The 26,186-nt window shown below is 41.9% G+C and overlaps 2 protein-coding genes and 1 pseudogene across 2 annotated transcripts; 2 read left to right on the forward strand and 1 right to left on the reverse strand.

Moving 5' to 3' along the window:
- The first annotated feature begins 1,886 nt into the window (after positions 1-1,886).
- LOC115174966 (protein CEBPZOS) lies at positions 1,887-3,760 on the forward strand. The gene is made up of 5 exons (XM_029734042.1): positions 1,887-1,960; positions 2,167-2,284; positions 2,375-2,419; positions 2,802-2,883; positions 3,006-3,760. Exons 2-4 carry the CDS (start codon positions 2,167-2,169, stop codon positions 2,879-2,881), a joined length of 243 nt encoding a protein of 80 aa, XP_029589902.1. The 5' UTR covers positions 1,887-1,960; the 3' UTR covers positions 2,882-2,883; positions 3,006-3,760.
- A 6,368-nt stretch (positions 3,761-10,128) lies between these two features.
- LOC115174964 (CCAAT/enhancer-binding protein zeta-like) lies at positions 10,129-13,648 on the reverse strand (annotated as a pseudogene).
- Positions 13,649-13,769: 121 nt separating this feature from the next.
- On the forward strand, positions 13,770-25,701 carry LOC115174965 (protein arginine methyltransferase NDUFAF7, mitochondrial). Its single transcript, XM_029734040.1, has 10 exons — positions 13,770-14,160; positions 14,258-14,421; positions 16,147-16,227; positions 16,394-16,504; positions 16,832-17,045; positions 22,088-22,146; positions 22,283-22,396; positions 23,397-23,540; positions 24,158-24,331; positions 24,572-25,701. Exons 1-10 carry the CDS (start codon positions 14,091-14,093, stop codon positions 24,809-24,811), a joined length of 1,371 nt encoding a protein of 456 aa, XP_029589900.1. The 5' UTR covers positions 13,770-14,090; the 3' UTR covers positions 24,812-25,701.
- The last annotated feature ends 485 nt before the right edge of the window (positions 25,702-26,186 follow it).

A 26,186-nucleotide genomic window follows, 5' to 3' on the forward strand; every position in this document is an offset into this window, starting at 1 on the left:
CCAGTTTATTCTCCAGTGATTGAACAGAGTGTAGAGGTGATTTTATCCACTCCGACATAGTTTCGTCAGGTATCCCGCGCTCCGGCCTCTATAGCACCGTCTCCTCCTTTTTCGATTGTCAGGATTTGGGACTGGTCCGCGATAATTAATATGTTGTTCTCCTCTGACTCATTGAAGTAGAAGTACTCGTCCAAATTTAAGTTAGTGACAGCTGTTCTGATGTCCAGAAGCTCTTTTCGGCCAAAGGAAACAATGGCGGAAACATTATGTAAAAAAAAAGTTATGATCACTGCAACAAAAAATGACACTAAATAGCGTACATTTAGCAAACTATTTAATCACATTTTGGGTGTGTATTGTAAATACAATTCCCATGACCACTGGTCTATAAAACAGGATGCATTTTTGTCCTGAGGAGGATTCACCTGCAGACTAAGTCAAGTCAAAGATACTTATAACTAACACCTGCCTTATTCAATGGCGGTCAACCAGTCTATATGTTGATATTGTCTACATGAGCAAGACCAAAGCATTCTTTGACCGTATGATTATAGATTGCCTTCTAAACATTTTGGTCCCACTTTAAACAAAGTACAACATATAAAGGCTTTATATAGCATACATAAAGGCTTCATAAACACTACAGAAATGCTTCACAAATCATCTATAAACGTATGTTATTGCCAAATGTGACATAATGCACTATGTACAGATAACTGCCAAAATACAGGAAACACCAACATAAAGTGTCTTAATAGGGCATTGGGCCACCACAAGCCAGAACTGCTTCAATGCACCTTGGCATAAATTCTACAAGCATCTGGAACTCTATCGGAGGGATGCGAAACCATTCTTCCATGAGAAATTCTTTAATTTGGTGTTTTGTTTATGGTGGTGGAAAACACTGTCTCACGCGCCGCTCCAGAATCACCAGTAAGTGTTCAATTGGGTTGAGATCCAGTGACTGAGACACACACACCCTTTAAACCCCTTATGCTCCTTTGAGACCACTCTTTCAATAAGTTACTGAAATCTCTTCTTCTAGCCATGCATGGTAGCCAAAATAATGGGTAACTGGGCATTTTTATACATGACTCTAAGCATGATGGGATGTTAATTGCTTAATTAGAAACCACACCTGTGTGGAAGTACCTGCTTTCAATACACTTTATATACCTAATTTACTGAAGTGTTTCCTTTATTTTGGCAGTTACATGTACATATTGCATTATGTCACATTTGGCAATTCACCCTACAGTGGAAATGTAATGTCACTCTTTATTCACCATTTATAGAGTCTGACATAAGCTTACAGATGATTTGTGAAGCATTTATGTAGTGCTAATAAAGCCTTCATGTATGCTATATAAAGCCTTTCTTTATAAGTTGTACTTTGTTTAAAGTGGAACTAACATTTAATTTAATACTGCATAATACTAAACAGACATATAATAAACACATAAGGCATTCACATTTAGAAGCATATTGATTAATCTATCTGTGAGTGCAGCTGCCTGTAGGTCGTCTCTCACCTTTCTTGTGAAAGAAGATCTGCGGTGAAAGTAAGATCCTCTCTCCTGAGAAATGTACATGGAGATGTCTTTTTTTCTTCAGTGCTTCCTAAACTTTTTCACTCATGCTCCCGTTTCACCCCCCCCCCTCACCCACACTTAAATTAGCCTTTTACTTAATAAGATGGTGATATGGGAATGGACTAAATATTACATCAGTATTTTCTGTGTATATTGAATTGAACCCCCCAATCATTCGTTCATTTTAGGAATTAAATTAAATAGATGTATTATCCCTACCTGTTATCTTGAGTACAGTGACCCCTTGTGGTGAGTTCTCGCAGTAGCAGGGCTCAGTGCTAAGAGAAATGCTATTCATACCGCCCTGAATGTCTCACCTGGGTTTCCGTACTGCACTCAGGAAGTAAAATTATACAAGGGCATGTAAGGTAGGTTGGTATCATATACCAATATAACCTAGTTCATTTGTAATACAACGTGCATTTAATGTTTTATGATATTTGTACTGAAAGGTCTGAGTTGTCAGTGCGTACTCGCCTTCTCTGCTGAAATGAATAGCTGTCTGCGAAATTAGATTGAATGCATTGCGGACTCCATTGAAAGTGAACCTTACCCAAGACTCCGTCTTTCCTAGATGGCCCCCAAACCATTAGCACCGTTAGCAAAGAGACTGTTCAAAGGAGTATTACTACTTGAAGTGGCAGGTGTGCTAGGTGCTTATGGTCTTTTTTACAAGATGAACACAAGTCAAGGTATTATTTACATTTTATATAGAAAGGACGTCATGGACTCTACCTTGGGCTATGTACACCTTTGTAACAAAATGTTCTGTTTTTTTTTAGATTTCAGAAACAGTATGAACAACATGCTTCCTTCTGTCCTGGAAGGTAAGGGCTGTAGACAGTTCACAACATACACAACCTGGAGGAATTGATCCTCAATTCCAAACTGCACAGCAATGAAATCAGCCCCAATTATTACACTCCCCCCCCCCCCCAGTTACAATTACTGCAAACCAGACATCTCCTAGTATACTGTTTTCATTTTGTATTTCTTGTATAAACTTATACAGAGTTAAAATAGCTATACAGAGAATACATAATTTCACAGGCATTTAGTCGTTTCTCCAATGATTGGCAGTACAACCTGGAACTGGCAACAGGGTTAGATTGAGGCAATACACCGGTGTATTCATTAGTGGAAACAGTTGCAAAACATCATGTGATTAAATGTGTTGAATGCTGAGAGACACTATCACTCTCTTTCCAGTTTATTACAAGTCCAACGAATATGCTGGGGTTTATGGGATTCGAGAGAAAGACCTTGAAGATTGGTCCAAGAAGGCATAGAGGTGTGTGAACACAAACATAAGTAATCTAAGGTCCAGAAAGTATTACTTCTTCTTGAAAGTATTTTTGCCAGCCCTTGGTTTGACAAACTGGGGCTTTTAAACATGGCCTTCTTCTTCCGTAGGGTCTTGACGTCTCTGCCTCGGACCCAGTCGTCTCTCTGTGCTTCCCACTTGAGCTGCCTGACACCTGGAGGAAGAGAAGACAGAAGTGCAAAGAGCAAAAACCAGACTGCGTCCTCTACTAAAGTTAGGTCATCATCTGTATTCAACAACCTGCTCCATATGAAATGTGCCCGGTGGTGTTTGTCTTAGGGTTACCTTCAGATCAGTGGTTCTCCATCCTGGTCCTAGGGACCCAAAGGGGTGCACATTTGTTTTTGCCCTAGCACTACACACCGGAATCAAAGCCTGATGAGTTTACGATTTGAATCAGGTGTGTAGCGCTAAGGCAAAAACTAAAATGTGCACCCCTTTGGGTCCCCAGGACCAGGATGGAGAACCACTGCTTTAGAGCCATCATGATTGAGAGAATAGTCTATTCTGTACAACTTTAAAAGGACTACTAGAGTATGACTGGGTGTGCTATAGGGGGTTGAGGTTAATCGGTTAGCCACTGAAAATACATATGACCGGTCATGTTCATCAATCTATAGGTTAACCTGCATTATTTGGTGGAATTAAATTGGCACGTGTGTATTTTCATTAGTCGTCATGCATCTTATTTATCACGCGCACACCCCCTAGTTTGAGGAGTGGAATGGCCTATCACCTGTCAGACATCACCCAGTCATTGTGTAACGAATAATTCTAAATGCAATCGTATGTTAATGGTTTTGATAGCCACGATTAAAAAGAGCTTATTTCTTATTAAAGCGCATAGGCTATCATGTCACTCATTACTTTACATGTGAGCTTGAGGCAGTAATTGTTTGAAATCCACAACTATTTCTGTTCTATTGGTTTTATATCAACTTTCTTACGTTGTCCAGAAGCCTGGATTGTTAATCCTAGTCATATTAACAACCCATCCTAGTCATATTAGCAGCCCATCCGAGTCATATTAACAACCCATCCTAGTCATATTAGCAGCCCATCCGAGTCATATTAGCAGCCCATCCGAGTCATATTAGCAGCCCATCCGAGTCATATTAGCAGCCCATCCGAGTCATATTAGCAGCCCATCCGAGTCATATTAGCAGCCCATCCGAGTCATATTAGCAGCCCATCCGAGTCATATTAGCAGCCCATCCGAGTCATATTAGCAGCCCATCCGAGTCATATTAGCAGCCCATCCGAGTCATATTAGCAGCCCATCCGAGTCATATTAACAGCCCATCCGAGTCATATTAACAGCCCATCCTAGTCATATTAACAACCCATCCTAGTCATATTAACAACCCATCCTAGTCATATTAACTAGTCATATTAACAACCCATCCTAGTCATATTAACAACCCATCCTAGTCATATTAACAACCCATCCTAGTCATACTGTATTAGCAGCCCATCCTAGTCATAGTAACAACCCATCCTAGTCATACTGTATTAGCAGCCCATCCTAGTCATAGTAACAACCCATCCTAGTCATAATGTATTAGCAGCCCATCCTAGTCATAGTAACAACCCATCCTAGTCATAATGTATTAGCAGCCCATCCTAGTCATAGTAACAACCCATCCTAGTCATACTGTATTAGCAGCCCATCCTAGTTGTTGCTATTAGATTCCCCCTTTAAGTTTCTTAAAGGAGAGTTTCATATGAAACCCCTTGCATTAGAGGTGTGCTGTTTTAGAGCAGTATTTTCTGACAAATTGCATTTTGACAAATGTCTGAAAATCACATTTTAATTATCTGCTCCATTACAACAGGTGCATGGTTAATAATAGGCTATAGCATTTTTGACTAAGACGATAGACTTGCTATTGTTGCATGTTTTCATTAAGCGCTTAATGAAATGTCAGTTTCTTGTATGCATGCATAGTATTTTCTATTGGTCACGTCATTTTACTGTCTAGAAAAAAAATGAACAGTTTGTTGACCAGTTAATGAGGGTTGGTTAATCGGCAACAAAATTGCTCGAAATGTGCATCCCTAGTGTTCTCTAAACTGCTGTGTAGATACTGACTCTCTCCATGGGGAATATACTGTGGTTTTCGCTAGTATCTAGCCAACTGAGTAAAGTCATTTATATGAATTGGCCCGTGTCTGGTTTTTTTCTGTTAGGTGGCACTAACTGTGGTACACAATAGGACAAGGATATATTCAATAGGTTGATTGACTGTATTGAAGCCAAGGTTTACCTGCGTTGTCTTTGTTGGCCATAGCATTCATGCCAATGTTGTCAAACTTAGAACCAACATTTTCATCCAACATAAAAAAATAACATTTAGTTTCATACAATAAACTAACCCTTCAACAAACGGATAGACAGGATAGACATCAGCACACCAACTTAACATTGTGAGATATGACAGGCGTGACCATCTCACCTGTTCAGCAGAGGCAAACATGGCTGTGTCCTCATTTTTCTTTTCTTCCCTGGTTTGGAACCTACAGTGAAAGAATGAACATGTCAGATAAGATTCTACACTCCTGAATGAGATTCGGAGCAGTTGAACAGTAAACAGAGACCCAGCTACTGACCTAAAGAACCACTGAAGTCAAGATCCTCTGATGCCTTCTTTTTAGAACCTGGCCTTGTGTGTGGAACCTCAATCTCATCTGAATCTTGAAGGGAAGCCAATATATTTGATAAGAATCAACCTTTTTATACATTAATAATTCACAATTAAGGATGCCCTTTTGAAATGAATTTTGAAGTTAATTTAAGTCAATCTGCTTACCAGTGTTATCATCATCAAGTGCTGGAACTGAAAGGCAAATTAGAGTCAAGTGTGAACCTGTAGTGGAGGTAAAGGCTAGTGGGAGTTTCTGCCATATTATTAAACCAGTCATTTCATTTCAAAATAGTGAAGGGAAGTGAACAAGTGCACACTTCGGGAGGAAGGAGAGAAATTGTGACATAATACCTTCCTCATCATCCTCCCCAATGCTGTCCATGAAGGCCCCTCCAGTTCATCTCCAAGGTCCTCCTCATCCAAACTGCCTAGGGACTCCTCCTCATCCAGATCACCATCCAAGTCATCATCCAGGTCTGAATCAGAGTCATCCTCTCCACCCTTCTTCCCCTTCTTAGATTTCATCTTGATATTGCTGCACCACACACACACAAACTGGTAGATATATCATTGGAAACCATTTCAATGCAATGTTTGATACATTTTAGTCATTTAGCAGACACACTTATCCAGAGCAACTTGAGTGCATAAACAAACAAAAAGTACTGGTCCCCTGTGGGAATCAAACCCACAACCCTGGCGTTTCAAGCGCCATGCTCAACCAACTGAGCCACACGGTACCACATAGGTGTACAAATGAATCACTTGGAGTTATCAATGCAAAGCTATATTAAACTTGTGCTTACCTTGCAAAGTCCAGGTCTGTTTCATCAACTGGCAAGTCTGAAATAACTGTCTCCCTCATATGTATCTGGATAGGGTGAGAAGAAAACCAAAGATGAGTCTGAAGTATGATATACATTGACCAATAACATTTCAGAGTCCTTGAGCTGAGGGTGAAAAGCAACCAGGAGCAGAGTCTGAGCCTCTAGTCTGACAGTGGCCCATTTCCTGCATTTCAACCAATAAAAATACATGTTCTATTGGTGACTGTGGGCAGAGTCCTTGAGCTTACCGAGCAGCTTCTCAAGCTCATCATCCACATCCTCCCCACTCTCGTTATCGCCGTCACCTCGTGGCCGACGCAGTGCCTTTTCCGCCTGTCGTTTCTTGAAGAACCTAGCGTGGGAAACACACAGGGAAAAATAGGGTATTTGATTACAGTCCAGAACTTGAATCACTCAAACTTCATATTCAAGGGGCATCATTTTCTTTGCTGCCTTATTCGTAAAAATAAAACATCTGACAATGTGTTACTCAGGAGGAGGACCGTCTATAAAACCATTGTTACTCGGGAGGAGGACCGTCTATAAAACCATTGTTACTCGGGAGGAGGACCGTCTATAAAACCATTGTTACTCGGGAGGAGGACCGTCTATAAAACCATTGTTACTCTGGAGGAGGACCGTCTATAAAACCATTGTTACTCGGGAGGAGGACCGTCTATAAAACCATTGTTACTCTTGAGGAGGACCGTCTATAAAACCATTGTTACTCTTGAGGAGGACCGTCTATAAAACCATTGTTACTCGGGAGGAGGACCGTCTATAAAACCATTGTTACTCGGGAGGAGGACCGTCTATAAAACCATTGTTACTCGGGAGGAGGACCGTCTATAAAACCATTGTTACTCGGGAGGAGGACCGTCTATAAAACCATTGTTACTCGGGAGGAGGACCGTCTATAAAACCATTGTTACTCGGGAGGAGGACCGTCTATAAAACCATTGTTACTCGGGAGGAGGACCGTCTATAAAACCATTGTTACTCGGGAGGAGGACCGTCTATAAAACCATTGTTACTCGGGAGGAGACCGTCTATAAAACCATTGTTACTCGGGAGGAGGACCGTCTATAAAACCATTGTTACTCGGGAGGAGGACCGTCTATAAAACCATTGTTACTCGGGAGGAGGACCGTCTATAAAACCATTGTTACTCGGGAGGAGGACCGTCTATAAAACCATTGTTACTCGGGAGGAGGACCGTCTATAAAACCATTGTTACTCGGGAGGAGGACCGTCTATAAAACCATTGTTACTCGGGAGGAGGACCGTCTATAAAACCATTGTTACTCGGGAGGAGGACCGTCTATAAAACCATTGTTACTCGGGAGGAGGACCGTCTATAACACCATTGTTACTCGGGAGGAGGGCCGTCTAACACCATTGTTACTCGGGAGGAGGACCGTCTATAACACCATTGTTACTCGGGAGGAGGACCGTCTATAACACCATTGTTACTCGGGAGGAGGACCGTCTATAACACCATTGTTACTCGGGAGGAGGACCGTCTATAACACCATTGTTACTCGGGAGGAGGACCGTCTATAACACCATTGTTACTCGGGAGGAGGACCGTCTATAACTCCATTGTTACTCGGGAGGAGGACCGTCTATAAAACCATTGTTACTCGGGAGGGGGACCGTCTATAAAACCATTGTTACTCGGGAGGGGGACCGTCTATAAAACCATTGTTACTCGGGAGGAGGACCGTCTATAAAACCATTGTTACTCGGGAGGAGGACCGTCTATAAAACCATTGTTACTCGGGAGGTGGACCGTCTATAACACCATTGTTACTCACAGATAGAAGACCTCAGCCACAGGAATCTGACTCTCTTCATTGGACAGGAATTCCCCACAGTTCGCTGAGAGATGGGAAAAAAAATACTTTCCTTATGTCTGCTCAATAAAGGGACCCCTTTATCATTCTTCAGAATGACTCAAAAGACACACTCACCAGGTAAATTGTGGATGTTGTTCATGGCCAGCTTCTGTTTGGGCTGCATTTCTGAAGGATTGAGATAAAGTTTCAACAAAGATGAAAGACCGGCAGTATGGATAATTGATTAGGGAACTGAGACCAGTCGACTAAAGGGCGGTTTATACTTGGTCTAACAACATGTCTGTAGACAATTAGAATGCAACAAGTGTCGCTGGTCAAAACAACATTTAATTTATCTGTTTCCTTGCTGCACATACATGATAAAAAAGTGAATCTCTGCGGCTGTGGCAACGTTCGTGGTCTTGGTTACTGGGCAGCAACAAGACCAAATCCATCTGTGACAAGACGATGCAGGAGTTCTAGAATTCTCTGATAGAATGGTCTGCTTTTATTTCCTCACTCACAGCCAGCTGTAAGCTGTTTTCTGTCAGCTTGTAAAATTATGTGGTGGGTTTCTTTTTCTGTAATAATCAATAAAAAGTATCTAAAGTTAAGACCTTCAGCTATACTCTGGTCATTATTTGAACTGGCTAGCCAGCTAGCTAACAAGTTAGCAACAAACCAAAATATTGTTTGCTTGACATTAACTAAATTCATTTTTAAACTGGATGGGTTTATTGGTGTTCAAATAGATCAAGTATGCAATTTGGAGTGCTGGGCTGCTGATGTCATGCAGAGGCTGTCGTTTTCTGTTTATACTTCTTATAACAATAAGTCTGATGTCAGACGACAATAGATTGTTCATGATGTCGATCTATCAACATGTCTGTAGACGGTTGTCGCAGCCTTAAGAACTTGACGTTTGAGAAAGTGTTTGGCTGAGTTCCAAAAGGCTCCCGATTTAGTACTTGGCTTTTGACCAGGAACCCCCTATGGGTCATGGTCAAAAGTAGTGCGCTATATAGGGAATAGGGTGCCTTTTGGAACACACATTATGTACTGATAGAAAGGTATATGATCATGTTGGATGTATTACGTTTGCCCTTCAGTTGTTTGGGATTCCTGAAGACGAAGCGATCCAAGAACTTGCTGAGAGTTAAGTCCTGGAGAGGGTCTCCTGTGTAGTTGATGAACTCTCCCTGAGGACATGATGCAGGGAGAAAAGGATGAATGAACACGGAGAGACTCAAGCGGTAGTATGAGGGCTAGCCCTGACACCCACCCGGGCCCATTGTTATACAGGCAGCCCTGATACCCACCCGGGCCCATTGTTATACAGGCAGCCCTGATACCCACCCGGGCCCATTGTTATACAGGCAGCCCTGACACCCACCCGGGCACATTGTTATACAGGCAACCCTGACATCCACCCGGGCCCATTGTTATACTAGCAACTTCTTTGTATAAATGTTTTGGTAATAAGCAAAGTTTTTCAATGCAAATAAACAAAAAAACAAATTCATCTTACCTGTAAGATTGTTTTGGCAAACAGTGACACTGAGCGGTGGAAATGTGCGGAGAGCTGAGGGGGAAAGATGTGTGTAAGAAGAATAGAAACGACAAGTATCAGTACCATTTTAAGCAAGCCCATAACACCTTTATCGCATCCCAAATGGCACCCTATTCCTTACATAGTGCACTACTTTTGACCAGAGCCTTAGGGGCCCTGGTTAAAAGTAGTGCACTATATATGGAAAAGGGTGCCATTCGGGGGATGCATCTAATATTGTCGTGAGGCTCACCCTTTGAAGCTCCCATAAGGTGGTGAGGTCAGCCGCACAGAACAGGGGGTTTCTGTGTAACGGGTCATATATATTCTCCATATTCTTCCCACCTGGTAACAGAAGAACGAGTATGCATGAAGAGGGGGAAAGGTCACTACTGAATAGGCAGGAGTAACAACCAAAGCATGATTATAAGTCAGGGGAGAAATTAGACAACTGTAGAAACAAGGGAGCAACATATAGCCGTCAACCAGTCCAGTTCACCTGTAGAGAGCCACATAGTAGCGGTCGGAGACGATCTGCTGAGAATCCATCACCTGGAAGAGCAGCATGAGAGCCTGGACGGCCGTGTTGAACTGGGTCAGGTGAACTACTTTAAACAGCGTGTCCAGCTGTTCACCTTCTCGTCCCCGGCCTTGGCATAGGGATAGGCCCTGTTCACGCCCGACAGCAGGGCGCTCAGCATCTTGGACTCCACGTCCTTCTTCTTGATGCATGCTCGGAAGAAGGAGAAGCAGATGGATATGAGTTTGCTGGCCAGCTCGTCGTGGCTCAGCAGCACCTGGTTGAGGAAGCACACTACTGGGCCTTCAGCATAGTACTGGGCCTTCAGGTTGATGTTGGGCCTGAACATGAGGCGCTCCACCTCGCTGCACACCACCGCCTTCATGTTGGGATGCTTGTTCAGCAGAGTCTCCAGCAGGTAGGAGGCCTTGGCTGCAGTCTTGTACTCTGGGTCTCCCAGCTTGTTGACCACCTGGATGAGCAGGGCCCTCTCCTGCTCGGGCCGGTTGAGCAGCAGCTTGTGGGCCGTGGACAGAGACTTGGCCTTGGTGGACGCCACCGTGTCGTGAGCCAGCTCGTCCAGGGCCACCACGAACTCGGCCACATGGTGCTTCAGAAGGTGCTCAAAGTACCACAGAATGAGGCGGCGGTCGTGCGCACCTTTATTCCCGCTCGCCTTCTGCTCCAGCTTGTCAAAAGGATGCTGGGCGAAGGTCTTGAGCTTGCGGTTCTCAGCAGGTTGGACATGAAGAGCTCTCTGAGGGTTACCAGAGCCATCAGACCCTGTCTGCGGCTGCCCTTCTTCTTCACCATGGAGACCAAGTTCTCCACGTGCTCGATGCTCTGTACTGGGGCATCCTGGATCAGAACCGTCATGGCTGCCATCCTGTCAGCCAGCGTCCCTGCAGAGACCACATTCTTCATCCAGGCTGAGTTGGCCCCCTTCTGCATGTTCTTCTTGCTCTTGTAGAGCCCAGTCTCAGCCTCAAATAGCTTGATAGCCAGGGCTTTGTACTGGGAGACCAGAGACTCATCCTGTGGGTCAGAGGTACCTTCTGCAGTGTACTCCAGGTCAAACCACTTGCCACCTGGTTTGATCAGCAGCAGCTGCCTCAGCTGAAACTCAAACGCGTTGGCATTTAGTTTAGCTTTCTTTGCAGTGGCTGGGACACTGGTTTTTGCTGTCTCTTTATTTTTCTTCGTCTCCACTGTAGATGTGCCAGGCAGGTCCTTGCCTTTATGCTCTGGCTTGGGTTTCTGTTCATCCGACTTAACTTTCTTGGCATCAGCCTGTTTGCTTTCCTTTTGGCTGGACTCGGCCTTCTCTTCCTCTGTAGGCTCATCTTGGAGAATCTGTTGTATCTGTTCTTTGTATGAGCGGATGCTTAACTTGGCGATGAATGTCTCCAACTCGCCAGGTGCCAGGTAATCTATGGCTCCTTTCTTTCCACCATCGATTAGCTCGTTCTCGTCGTTGATGCCGGCAAGCAGAACAAAGTCAGTCTACATCAGGACAAGAAAAAAGCCATGAGGAAACAGGTGATTTTACAGCCATGACTTGGCTGTGAACATGACTAAGTACAACTAGCTAGCTACTTGCTAGCACCTATAATTTAGTAACGTCAAAGATATTTATAACTAATCTCTTCTGTCTGTGGTTAAGTAGCTAACGTTTGGAGCAAAAGCCATGTGTCTACATAGAACACCATAGTACCCTCCAAAATCATCATTAAGTTTGAGACCCTGGGTCTCGACCCCGCCCTGTGCAACTGGGTCCTGGACTTCCTGACAGGCCGCCCCCAGGTGGTGAAGGTAAGAAACAACATCTTCACTCCGCTGATCCTCAACACCGGGGCCCCACAAGGGTGCGTTCTCAGCCCTCTCCTATACTCCCTGTTCACCCACGACTGCGTGGCCATGCACACCTCCAACTCAATCATCAAGTTTGCAGATGACACAATAGTAGTAGGCTTGATTACCAACAACGGCGAGACGGCCTACAGGGAGGAGGTGAGGGCCCTTGGAGTGTGGTGTCAGGAAAATAACCTCTCACTCAATGTCAGCAAAACAAAAGAGACGATTGTGGACTTCAGGAAACAGCAGAGGGAGCACCCCCCTATCCACATCCATGGGACCGCAGTGGAGAAGTTGGAAAGTTTTAGGTTCCTCGGTGTACATATCACCGACAAACTGAAATGGTCCACGCACACAGAGTGGGGTGAAGAAGGTGCAACAGCGCCTCTTCAACCTCAGGAGGCGGAAAAAATTTGGCTTGTCACCGAAAACCCTCACTAACTTTTACAGGTGCACAATTGAGAGCATCCTGTCGGGCTGTTTCACCGCCTGGTACGACAACTGCACTGCCCACAATCGCAGGGCTCTCCAGAGGGTAGAGGTCTGCGCAACGCATCACCGGGGGCAAACTACCTGCCCTCCAGGGACACCTACAACACCCGATGTGACAGGAAGGCAAAAAAGATAATCAAGGACAATAACCACCCAAGCCACTACTTGATGTCATTGGCCACTTTAATAAATGGAACACTAGTACACTTTAATAATGCCACTTTAAGAATGTTTACATATCTCACATTACTCATCTCATATGTATATAATGTATACTGTATCCTTCACTATCTATTCTTTACTATCTATTGCATCTTAGCTGCTCTGTCACTGCACATCCTTATTGTATTGTTATAAATTCTCATCCCATACCTTTACTAGATTGTGTGTATTACGTTTTGTTGTGGAATTTGTTAGATATTAGCTTTTAGATACTACTGCACTGTCGGATTTAGAAGCATAAGCATTTCGCTACACTCGCAATAACATCTGCTAACCATGTGTATGTGACCAACCAAATGTGATTTGATTTAGAAGTCGCAGTTGTGGTTAACTGCGAAGGTTAGCAGGAGGTTCATTTGGTAACGTTAGTTGGCCTGCTAGCCTCAGATACTTACTCGGGTTCCACCCAAGCGCAAAACCTCGTCCAAATTAAATTCGTCGTCCGGTTGAGGACCATCACCATTATTTTTTTCTTCATCATCATCTCCTGCATCGTTGTCATTTTCAAACTCGTCCTTCATATTAACATAATTTGTTTTGGCTACTGCCTTACGTTCTTTTGCTTTCGGAGCCATGCTGACAGCAGCATGTAGAAAAACGACAGGACCTGGAAGAACAATGTACGGTAACTGCCTTACTACTGTCTGTTGAAAGAAAATCTTTGTGATGTCTATACTCAGTAAAACTACAGAACAATATTAGCTATTTTATTCTAAAAGGGCACACTTATATTCGTAAGAAATGTCCGGTTTTTATTTGGATTTGTATGTATCGAAGAGGACAGTTTGCACTAAAGTTCACAAGTCAATATGATCCAATCAAAAGCTTTGTTACAACCACATGACTAATTAATTGTCCAATCATAATTGTTGTTGCCGTAAGAAGGCGGATGTAATTGCACACAAATGTAGGTACCTAGCTTGTTGTAGATGTCCAATGAGTTCTTTGAGTAATTAATACATTATCTGCCTAAGTCAGTCATATAAAGATGAACTAGAGTTTGACATGTTATTGTATTTATGAAACGAGTTCACTTTAGCTGATCCTCGAGATTGTGCTTTTAGTTGCCTCTCTCATGCTACATGTGCAGCTATCGATCTACGTTAGATAGCTAGCTAACTTCATAACACGAGCACCTGCTGTGAAAGTCAGACTTGATGACAATTTCTGGCGAAGTACAGTTACAGTAGGGAATTGTTTGACTATTGTAGCTAGCTTGCTGTCTCAATGAGGACTGTTCGAGCACTGCAGAGATTAAGCAGAGTCCTTGTCTGCCCTTGTCCACCACCATTATTTGGTAAGGGCAATTTCTTTATTTTATCTATGTCTGGCCGTCAGATAGTTAAGCGAATGATATTTAATATGCTCTATTGTTTACGTCTTCTACTCTATAGTTAGATCATGGAGCGTGGCACAGAGACAAAGTTTCTCAAGCGGTTCAGCAGAGAAACCAATGCCAGGAAACTCGATGCTCGGACACCTAACTTCCAAGATCAAAGCCACAGGTCCTATCTCAGTGGCAGAGTACATGAGAGAGGTTCTTACCAACCCAGTCATGGTAACTACTAGTTACACACACACATACAGGTGAAGTCGGAAGTTTACATACACTTAGGTTGGATTCATTAAAACTCGTTTTTCAACCACTCCACACATTTGTTAACAAATTATAGTTTTGGCAAGTCGGTTAGGACATTTACTATGTGCGTGACACAAGTAATTTTTCCAACAATTGTTTACACACAAAGTGAATTATAAGTGAAATAATCTATCACAATTCTAGTGGGTCAGAAGTTTACATACACTAAGTTGACTGTGCCTTTAAACAGCTTGGAAAATTCCAGAAAATGATGTCATGGCTTTAGAAGCTTCTGATAGACTAATTTACATAATTTGAGTCAATTGGAGGTGTAACTGTGAATGTATTTCAAGGCCTACCTTCAAACTCAGTGCCTCTTTGCTTGACATCATGGGAAATCAGCCAATGCCTCTTTTTTGCAGAACTCCACAAGTCTGGTTCATCCTTGGGAGCAATTTCCAAACGCCTGAAGGTACCACGTTCATCTGTACAAACAATAGTACGCAAATATAAACACCATGGGACCACACAGCTGTCATACCGCTCAGGAAGGAGAGGCATTCTGTCTCCTAGAGATGAACGTACTTTGGTGTGAAAAGTGCAAATCAATCCCAGAACAACAGCAAAGGACCTTGTGAAGATGCTGGAGGAAACAGGTTCAAAAGTATCTATATCCACAGTAAAACAAGTCCTATATCGACATAACCTGAAAGGCCGCTCAGCAAGGAAGAAGCCACTGCTCCAAAACCGCCATAAAAAAGCCAGACTACGGTTTGCAACTGCACATGGGGACAAAGATCGTACTTTTTGGAGAAATGTCCTCTAGTTTGATGAAACAAAAATAGAACTGTTTGCCATAATGACCATCGTTATGTTTGGAGGGAAAAGGGGGAAGCTTGCAAGCCGAAGAACACCAGCCCAACTATGAAGCACGGGGGTGGCAGCATCATGTTGTGCGGGTGCTTTGCTGCAGGAGGGACTGGTGCACTTCACAAAATCGATGGCATCATGAGGAGGAAAATTATGTGTATATATTGAAGCAACATCTCAAGACATCAGTCAGGAAGTTAAAGCTTGGTCGCAAATGGGTCTTCCAAATGAACAATGACCCCAAGCATACTTCCAAAGTTGTGGCAAAATGGCTTAAGGACAACAAAGTCAAGGTATTGGAGTGGCCATCACAAAGCCCTGACCTCAATCCTGTAGAAAATGTGTGGGCAGAACTGAAAAGGCATGTGTGAGCAAGGAGGTCTACAAACCTGATTCAGTTACACCAGCTCTGTCAGGAGGAATGGGCCAACATTCACCCAACTTATTGTGGGAACCTTGTGGAAGGCTACCCGAAACGTTTGACCCAAGTTAATCAATTTAAAGGCAACGCTACCAAATACTAATTGGCTGTATGTAAACTTCTGACCCAGTGGGAATTTGATGAAAGAAATAAAAGCTGAAATATATCATTTTCTCTACTATTATTCTCACATTTCACATTCTTAAAATAAAGTGGTGATCCTAGCTGACCTAAGACAGGGAACTTTTACTATGATTAAATGTCAGTAATTGTGAAAAACTGAGTTTAAATGTATTTGGCTAAGGTGTATGTAAACTTCCGACTTCAACTGTAGTAAAGAAACCCGTCAGATTATGCTTTTACTCTATAGAAATGTTTGCTTCAGAGATGAAGTGGTCTATTTCATGTTCCAGGGCTATTATGTGCAGAATGATATGCTTGGGCCAGATGGAGATTTCATCACATCACCAGAAATTAGTCAGATCTTTGGGGAGGTAAGCATTTATCCAGAACAACATTTTAATACATGTATGTATTGTTGTGTAGTAGATAGGTATGCATATACACAATCAACAGTCTCTTAATGTTCTAGTCTCTTGATGTTGTTCCAATGCCCTGAGTAACGATAATGGTTTGAGCTCCTCCCTTCTCTGCCTGTAGTTGCTGGGGATCTGGTGTTTGAGTGAGTGGATGGGAGCAGGGAAGCCCAGTCGCTTCCAGTTAGTGGAGTTTGGACCAGGAAGAGGCTCCTTAGCCAATGACATTCTCAGAGTATGTATGTCCAGTGATGCTAAATCTTAGTAAATGGCAAAAATGTTGCATGTGTACACAGTATACATGTCAGTTCAATCTATGATCAGTGGAGGGAGCCATTTCCACATTTTGCCTGCTATATATTGAATTTTAAAAATGTTTCATCAAAACATTTTTTGTGATTTTGGACAGTCACAACCTGTCCTGAACCTCATCATGGATGGGTTTTATCAGGACATTTAAACTCAGACCAGTGACTCAGAATCCAGCATCTAATGAACTAAACTACACCCTGTCTGTTTGTCTCTCTCTGTTTGTCTGTCTCTCTGTGTCTGTGTTGTTCAGGTTTTCAGTCAGCTGCGTGGGGCCCTGGGTGGGGCTGCAGTCTCAGTGCACCTGGTGGAGGTGAGTCCTAAGCTGAGCCAGGTCCAGGCCCAGTGTCTAACAGGAGACCAAAGCCAGGTGTCGGCCAGCGAGGATGAGCCTGTGTACCGCCAGGGGACCACCACCACAGGCCTCCCCATCTCCTGGTACCGCAACCTGGATGATGTCCCCAGAGGTAATAATCTAGAATTTGTTTAAGGGGGTAGATTAGCTTTAATAGTGCAGATAGATTGTAGATTCCATCAATGTAATTCTCTGTATCATTTCCAATCCCCCATATATATTTTTGTAATTCTATGCACTTGAAGAAACTTTCAAAGTTCTTGAGATTTTCCGCATTGACTGACCTTCATGTCTTAAAGTAATGGACTGTCATTTCTCTTTGCATATTTGAGCTGTTCTTGCCATAATGTGGACTTGGTATTTTACCAAATAGGGCTATCTTCTGTATACCACCCCTACCATGTCACAACACAACTGATTGGCTCAAAGCATTAAGAAGGAAAGAAGTTCCACAAACTAACTTAACAAGGCACACCTGTTAATTTAAATGCATTCCAGGTGACTACCTCATGAAGCTGGTTGAGAGAATGCCAAGAGTATGCAAAGCTGTCATCAAGGCAAAGGGTGGCTACTTTTAAGAATCTCAAATCTCAAATATTTTGTTTTGTTTAACACTTGTTTGGTTACTACATGATTCCATATGTGTTATTTCATAGTTTGGATGTCTTCACTATTATTCTACAATGTACGAAATAGTAAAAAAAAAAAAAAAAAACCCTTGAATGAGTAGGTGTGTCCAAACTTTTGACTGTTACTCCGTATATTTAAAAATATATATTTTCCTTTATTATTTTCTCTAACCCTACCACCCCTCTCCTAATTGGAGTAAACTAATGGACAACAACACTGAGGCTTCTACTTCCAGTTTATACATACTATATACATTTTACGGAAACAATGCAACAGTTATCTTTTGTTGGTTTTTAATCCCATCCTTCAGCTACCATCTCCGAATCCCATCCAGTATGATTTCTACTTTGCCATATATTTTTAACTGTGCTGTTTCACACAAGTTCCTGAACCCATATACATTTTACGGACACAGCAGATTTGACATCTTGTTGTTTTTAATCCCACCCTTCAGCTCCACTCAACCCCTCCCATCAATCTCTGAACACCATCCAGTTTTTTTTATTTCTATTTGCTATATATTTTTCCAATGTGCTGTGATGTTTCACAAACGTTCAGAACCTTTCTATTCTCATAGTTTCTACAGATTGTAAATTATAAACTTTTTTGCTAAAAGTATTATTTTATTATTGATCAATTGACTATGACTTTTTAAATCACCCAGTAGTGCTATCTGCAGAGTTAGCGCCACTTCTTCAGCCATTCCTAGACCTGCAACCAATAACAAGCTACATATGGACACTCTATAGTGTCCAAGTTAAACAAATGATCTAATGATTTTGGCTCTTCGCAAGAAAATCTGCAGAACTGGGATGGTTGTATCCCCACAATATATAACATTCTAATGGTTGCAATAATTCTGAATAATAATTTAAGTAGAAAAATTATGAGTTTTGAATTCCGCATTGTTTTGCATATCAGTTCATAAACAATGTGCCATGGAATTGGTACATCGGAAATCTCTTCCCAACTATTTTGCAATTTATATGGCACAGCTGTCAATTTCTTTGGTCCTTAAATTAAACTGGTGTACTTGTTTATTTATTACAAATTTCTTTAACCAATTTTGGTCTTCAATGCAGGGCCAACAGACAAGTTCCTTACTTTTTCCCCCCTTCTACTTGCCTTTTCCATTTTTGCAGTAATGCTGCAATTAGTTGGTTGTAATTTTGGGTAGAGCAGACATTTCCATATACAGTTGAAGTCGGAAGTTTATATACACTTATCTTGGAGTCATTAAAACTCGTTTTTCAACCACTCCACAAATTTCTTGTTAACAAACTATAGTTTTGGCAAGTCGGTTAGGACATCTACTTTGTGCATGACACAAGTAATTTTTCCAACAATTGTTTACAAACAGATTATTTCACTTTTAATTCACTGTATCACAATTCCAGTGGGTCAGAAGTTTGCATACACTAAGTTGATGGTGCCTTTAAACAGCTTGGAAAATTCCAGAAAATGATGTCATGGCTTTAGAAGCTTCTGATAGGCTAATTGACATCATTTGAGTCAATTCTAGGTGTACCTGTGGATGTATTTCAAGGCCTACCTTCAAACTCAGTGCCTCTTTGCTTGACATCATGGGAAAATCAAAAGAAATCAGCCAAGACCTCAGAAAAAAAATTGTAGACCTCCACAAGTCTGGTTCATCCTTCATCCTCCAAGTCTGGTTCAACGTCAAGGTAATGGAGTGGCCATCACAAAGCCCTGACTTCAATCCTATAGAACATTTGTGGGGAGAACTGAAAAAGCATGTGGGAGCAAGGAGGCCTACAAACCTGACTCAGTTACACCACCTCTGTCAGGAGGAATGGGCCAAAATTCTCCAAACTTATTGCGGAAGCTTGTGGAAGGCTACCCGAAACGTCTGACCCAAGTTAAACAATTTAAAGGCAATGCTACCAAATACTAATTGGCTGTATGTAAACTTCTGACCCACTGGGAATGTGATGAAAGAAATAAAAGCTGAAATAAATCTTTCTCTCTACTATTATTCTGGCATTTCACATTCTTAAAATAAAGTGGTGATCCTAACTGACGTAAGACAGGGAATTTTTACTAGGATTAAATGTCAGGAATTGTGAAAAACGGAGTTTAAATGTATTTGGCTAAGGTGTATGTAAACTTCCGACTTCAACTGTATTTTTGTTAGATTTGACATAACTCCACCAGTCCTATTTATATCCTTTACAAAGATTATACCTGTTTATTTATTTTGGGGGGGGGAAATATATATTTTTTTAAATCAATTCATGTATTTGAGTTTAACCGCAATATTTGTTGTAATATTTGTTTTATCTTTTCTGGTGGATTAAACTAAAATTGCAACCAATTTTCTATGGCTTGTTTTAAAAATAGCGATATTTTGGAGATTATTTCATTTTCAAATAACTGAAAGTGAGAGGTTGTAATCTGAATAAAGGGAAAAGGCCATTCTTGAACCTGCTAGAGAAGCAGTTTGGATTGAAATATAACTTGTATGACTGACAACTAGTAAAATGTCTAATGCTTTAATATTTAATAATTTCTGTCCTCCGAATTCATATTCATTATATAAATAGGCCCATTTTAAATTTGTCTGGCTTGCCGTTACAAATAAAATATATCTTTTGCTCATATAATTTAGAAAACAGGTCACTAGGTGTAGGCAAAACCATAAGTAAATTAGTAAACTGGGATATGACTTAAGAGTTAATCAGGGGGATTTTTCCACAAATAGACAGGTATTTTCCTTTCCATGGTAGCAAAATATTATATTCTATTAAAATGTATTGTAGTAAGATAATTTCTTTCTTTTGGGATATGTTTACCGATTATGTCCACATCACCGACAGACCATTTTATTGGTAAACTACACGGTAATATAAAAGTACTATTTTTTTTTTTGTGAGCCAATACATAATATAGTACACTTATTGTCTGGCTGTGGGTAACTGGTGCATGGAATCAGGCGCAGGAGAACAGAGATGAGTGTACAAGGTAATTTATTCCACGAACAGCACCAGTATAAAACAAATACTAAAGGTGCATGAAATTACCGGTCACTCGTAAATAACGGCGTAATAACGAACCCGGCAAACAATACCAGACAACAAGTAACGACCTGAACATTATATACAAACACAAACATGGGGGAAACAGAGGGTTAAATAATGAACATGTAATTGGGGAATAGAAACCAGGTGTGTAGAAAACAAAGACAAAACAAATGGAAAATCACAATTTCAGTGGAAGTCGTGACACTTATCATAATTTGGTTGTAATCCAGAGAGGTTAGGAAAAGTATCTAGATCCTCTATGAGGCTATGGAGGGATCCAAATAATGGATTTAAAAGAAAGCATGAATCAGCGTACAATGACACCTTTTGTTTTTAAGCCCTTGATTTCTAACCCCTTGAGATTGTTGGATCTGATTTTAATAGCTAACATTTCGATGGCCATAATAGGTAGATATGCCGATAGTGGACAACCTTGTTTTACTCATCTTGACAGTCTAATACTTTCAGAGAAGTAGCTGTTCTTTACTATTTTACGCCTAGGGTTACTATACATAATTCTAACCTATTTTATAAGAGATATAAGAGAAATATTCCAGGCATTTAGATATAAATTCCAGTCGTACTTTATCAAAAGCCTTTTCAAAGTCAGCTATGAATACCAGGCCTGGTTTCCCAGATATTTCATAGTATTCTATTGTTTCCAGTACTTGTCTTATATTATCTCCAATGTATCGTCCATGTAAAAGACCTGTTTGATTAGGATTAAAAATATTTGACAATACCTTTTTAATTCTATGCGCTATGCATTTTGCTAGAAATGTTGCATTACCACACTAAAGTGTAAAGGGCCTCCAATTTTTTAAATGGACCGGTTATTTTTATTTACCACTTGGATCCTGTTTCAGTAATAATGAAAACACCTTCTTGTTGAGTATCTGATAATCTACCATTTCTGTAGGAGTGGTTAAAACATGCTAACAACGGTCCTCTGATATATCAAAAAAGATTTGGTATACCTCCACTCATATGCCATCCAGCCCTGGAGTTTTCCCCAGACTTAAAGGCTTTAATTGCATTAAGAAGTTCCTCCTCTGTAATTTGGCATTCACATGAGTCTTTCTGTACAGATGTTAATTTTACATTATTAATAGGAAAGAAATCCTTACAGTTAACATCGGTTAGTGAAGATGGAGGAGACTGAAATGAAAACATGTGCTTAAAATACTGTGCTTCCTCTTTCAAAACATCTTTTGAATCATGGGTGACTCCATCATTTGTCACAAGTTTCAGTAAATTATTTTTGGTAGCATTTTTATGTTGAAGATTCAAAAAATATTTTTGGTGCATTTTTCCCCATGTTCCATCCAGTTTGCTTTATTTTTATAATATGTTACACTTGGTCTTTCTTGAATAAGTTCCTCCATTTTTTTGTTTGTTTTTCCTCTAACTTATTCTTTGCCTCTGGTACAGTTTTTATTCTATCTACTATTAGTCCTATTTAATGTCTTTTTTTTTCAAACAGGTTTCAGCATCTACCTCGCTCATGAGTTCTTTGATGCCTTACCCATCCACAAATTCCAGGTACATTTACTTCACCAGCTGTTTTGATTATACATATAGATCTTGATAGCAGATCACAAAGAATTGAGAAAAATGTATTGTAATTACCATTTGATCCATTGCATTGTGTTGTGCATTGATTGTGATGTGGGCCCAGGGAACAGAGAAGGGCTGGAGGGAGGTGATGGTGGATATTGACCCAGATGAGCCAGGCAAGCTGAGGCTTGTCATAGTGCCAGCTCCCACTCTGGCCTCTACTCAACTCATACAGGTGAGTGCTGCGTGTTGATGCTTAACTCAGACCATCTTTAAAAACAAAGAAAAAAATCTTATCACGTTTAGTTTGTATGTATGTATCAGTTGAAAGATTCAAATAAAAATGATTGTAAGCATTTTATCGGATTCATCAAAATGTAGCTATCGCTGATGTTCAATGTGAATGGATGTCTCCTAGATTGAAAACAGTTATCTCTTTGCTAAAGCCTACATTGACACAAACACAGTCAAATTGCCCGACAAACTCCTTTTTCCTTAAAAGTCTGAACGTCTGTATAGCATCTGGTTTTTATTACCAGTGTTTCTGCAGTATATACAGTACCAACCTATTTGATCTGGCCTCACTGGAAGAGTGCAGGGGCTTTGAACAGCCTGCCAAAGCCTTACATCATGAGTGAACTTGGGTGAAACCCCCTTACTGGTTTTAAATCCTGGCTAATGGCTGCTGCCCCTGCCTGACTGTCTGTGTATCCCAGGTCCCACATACTGTAGTAGAGTTTAACCTTAACGCTGTTCTCTCTGCGCTCGCCAGTTAAAAGCCCTACATAATCTTATCTGTTGCTCTGCCATCTCTGTGGTCTAATGGGGTTTTCAGTTACAAGTAGACAAGCCTATAGGTTTTAATACTCCACTTTAGTTTCTTTTTTCCCCCATAGATGTCCCAACATGTGTTCCCTGATAGTCTAAGAGTATTTCCCAAATCGCACCCTATTCCCTTTATAGTGCACTACTTTTGACCAGGCCCATTGGGGCTCTGATCAAAAGTAGTGAACTATATAGGGAATAGGGTGCCATTTGGGACCTATCCTAACCCACCAAAGCTATCCCCTCCTGGTTTTGTGATGCCTTGGGGCTTAGAGCCAGTGCTGCTAAGTGGCGATGAATTGGAAGCAAAGTCATATATGATTGCTGATGCGTGTGCTCAGGCCCCTGCTTCACCCAGACAGGTAAGCAGAGCCGCTCTTGTTTTTGTTCTGAAACCCCTCACCTCCTAGGCAGATGAAAAGAGGCGGCACGTGGAGGTCTGCCCGGAGGGAGGGGTCATCGTCCAGCTCCTAGCCAATCGGATTGCCGAGGATGGGGGTGCTGCACTGATTGCTGACTACGGGCACGACGGGACCAAGACGGACACGTTCAGAGTGAGTGTCATCATGTCTCCAACGTGGCCCGTTTATCAGCAGGTTTTAATACGGTCTGTGTGTATGGTAAAGTGATTAGCCAAGTGAGCCTCAGCTACAAGGAAACAGATGCAGGAAGCCGACATGCCTCTCTTGCCCTTTGCTGGTGGCACACGGAAATCAGGGTCATCTGCCCTCCAGTCCTGTTCCTGGGGCTACACCCTAACCCAGCCCCATCTGGCTCCTATTAAGAGGGGTGGGCTCTCCCTGCCTGGCTCCCTGACTCTGGGACTCACTCATGTGTGTGATGAAAAGGGGGGGAGAGGTTCAAGCAAGCGACCCCCTCCTTCAAAAGACAGGGAATCACAGAATTCCATCTGTTAACAAGGCAGAAAGGTTTCAGGCAGGCTCACATTTATGTAACTAGATGAAGATGTTATCAATCGTTGCTCATGAGAGGAGAGACCTGATTTGGTATAAAAAAAGGGAATTATTTCAGATGAATGTAATTTTTTAACTAATGATTTAAATCAAATGAAAATGTAACGATACACAGATAATAAACTGTAGTAGCTAGTAGTAGTCATGTCTACCATTTGTGTCATAACACCAGAACACCACCTGTCCCCCACCCCCAGGGTTTTAAAGGTCATAAGCTCCATGATGTCCTAGCCTCGCCCGGCTCTGCTGACCTGACTGCTGACGTGGACTACAGTTACCTGAGGAGGATGGCTGGAGCTACGGTGGCCTGCATGGGCCCTGTCTCTCAGAAAGACTTCCTGAAAAACATGGGAATCGATACACGCTTACAGGTGAGTAGGAACACTGTGTGCACACTTCCCTCTTCCACTTCTTTATACATGGGGCCCTAGGTGACCACTATATAAACAATCACAACAATCCGCTTGTATCACTTTCTGTCAAAGCATTAAGTTAAGTGGACGCTCATGGTTTTCAACTGCCAATCGGGGCTTTCAAGATAACTTGGGATTTTACTTTTACTTTGCCCTCCACTCAATTATCTTTGTCTAATTGCAATGTTGTGTCTTCAGGTGCTGCTGAGGAACTGTGCAGACCCGTCCACAAGGGCCCAGTTGATCCAGGGCTATGACATGCTGACCAACCCCCTGAAGATGGGCGAGAGGTTCCAGTTCTTCACCATGCTCAACCACAGTCGCCTCACCAGGCCCGAGCCTGAGCAGTCCAAGGGGGGGAAGAAGATGGCCCCAGTGCCCAAGAAGGGCCCAGCGCCCCTGCCTGTGGCTGGCTTCAGTGAGCTTGGCCTTTCGTAAAGAATAGACACAGAGACTCACCATGGGTTCCTCTGCACTGCGGAGGCTGTGTGTCAACTCACTTAAAAGTTGCACTATACCTTGATTCTACATTTACATTTTTGTCATTTAGCTGACGTTCTTATCCAAAGCAACTTAAGTTCATACATTTTCATACTTTTTTTCTTACTGGCCCCTTCGGGAATCGAACCCACAAACCTGGCATTGCAAGCGCCATGCTCTACCAAGACCTTCGGAAGCAATAGGGTTTGGTCTGACTGTGGTGTGAGTTTGGTTTGAAAAGTTTAACTTTTTGAACTGCTGATAAAATCCTAAGAATTATGCACCTTGCCTCACTGAGGGAAGATGGTGGCTGCCATCTTTCTCTATCATCTACATGTTCATTAGACCAACATATAATTCCAAGTGGTAGACAATGTAACTTTGATCAGTCAGAAGAACGTCACTCAAGGTCACAGTGTTTGAAGCTATAGGACGCCATTAATGGCCCTTGGCCACATGGTGCCTGGCTGTCTCCACATCTTGAAGCAATCTGGTGAACGTGGAGTTAGTAGATAGCGTATATGCATCCCAAATGGCATCCTATTCCCTATATAGTGCACTACTTTTGAACAGAGCCCTATGGGCCCGGGTCAAAAGTTGTGCACTACATAGGCCATAGGGTGTCATTTGGGACACAGTCAGCCACTCACAGCATGCTGTGCTTTGCTCTGACAGGCTCTCCCTCACTGCCCCAGTAGCAATTAAAGGATACTATTACACAGGCCGATTACCGAAGCCATAATAACCAGCCCAAAAAACTGAGCGCCCCTAACATGAAGCTATCATATTAAAGACTTAATGAGTCATATCATATTAAAGACTGAATGATTAAAAGTCATTACAAAACATTTTCCGGTGTATATTATCGATGTCTTTGTCTTGGAACCACATACTGCGCTAAGTATTTTCATACGATTAAGACTGAAAATATTCTGGTATTAATCCAGTGTATCAGCATATTTACATTTTGAAAGAAATCTTAGAAGATTTCTTAGAAAGGCAACAGAAATGTTTTCCTGCTCAAACTTGTAGAGCGGTAGGAAGCGTTTTCTGGGGCCATCTATAGGCCTTAACATAAGGTTCCATCGTTACACAGCAGTAGTTAGCCATTTCTTTTCTTCCCCAGCCACAAACGGCTCTGTTCATCTAACCTATTGCACAATGAAATGTGGCAGGCTACACTGGCACTGTGACAGTTGGATTTAACTACACAGATTAGAGACATAAAGAGAGCTCTTTACCCCAGTTCTTCTGACTCTGTTGGTTGTCTCCCAAATGGTACCCTATTCCCTATGTAGGGCCATGATCAAAAGTCGTGCACTACATAGGGAAT

The sequence above is a fragment of the Salmo trutta genome, chromosome 35, assembly GCF_901001165.1.
Source record: "Salmo trutta chromosome 35, fSalTru1.1, whole genome shotgun sequence".
NCBI classification, from domain to species: Eukaryota; Metazoa; Chordata; class Actinopteri; order Salmoniformes; family Salmonidae; genus Salmo; species Salmo trutta.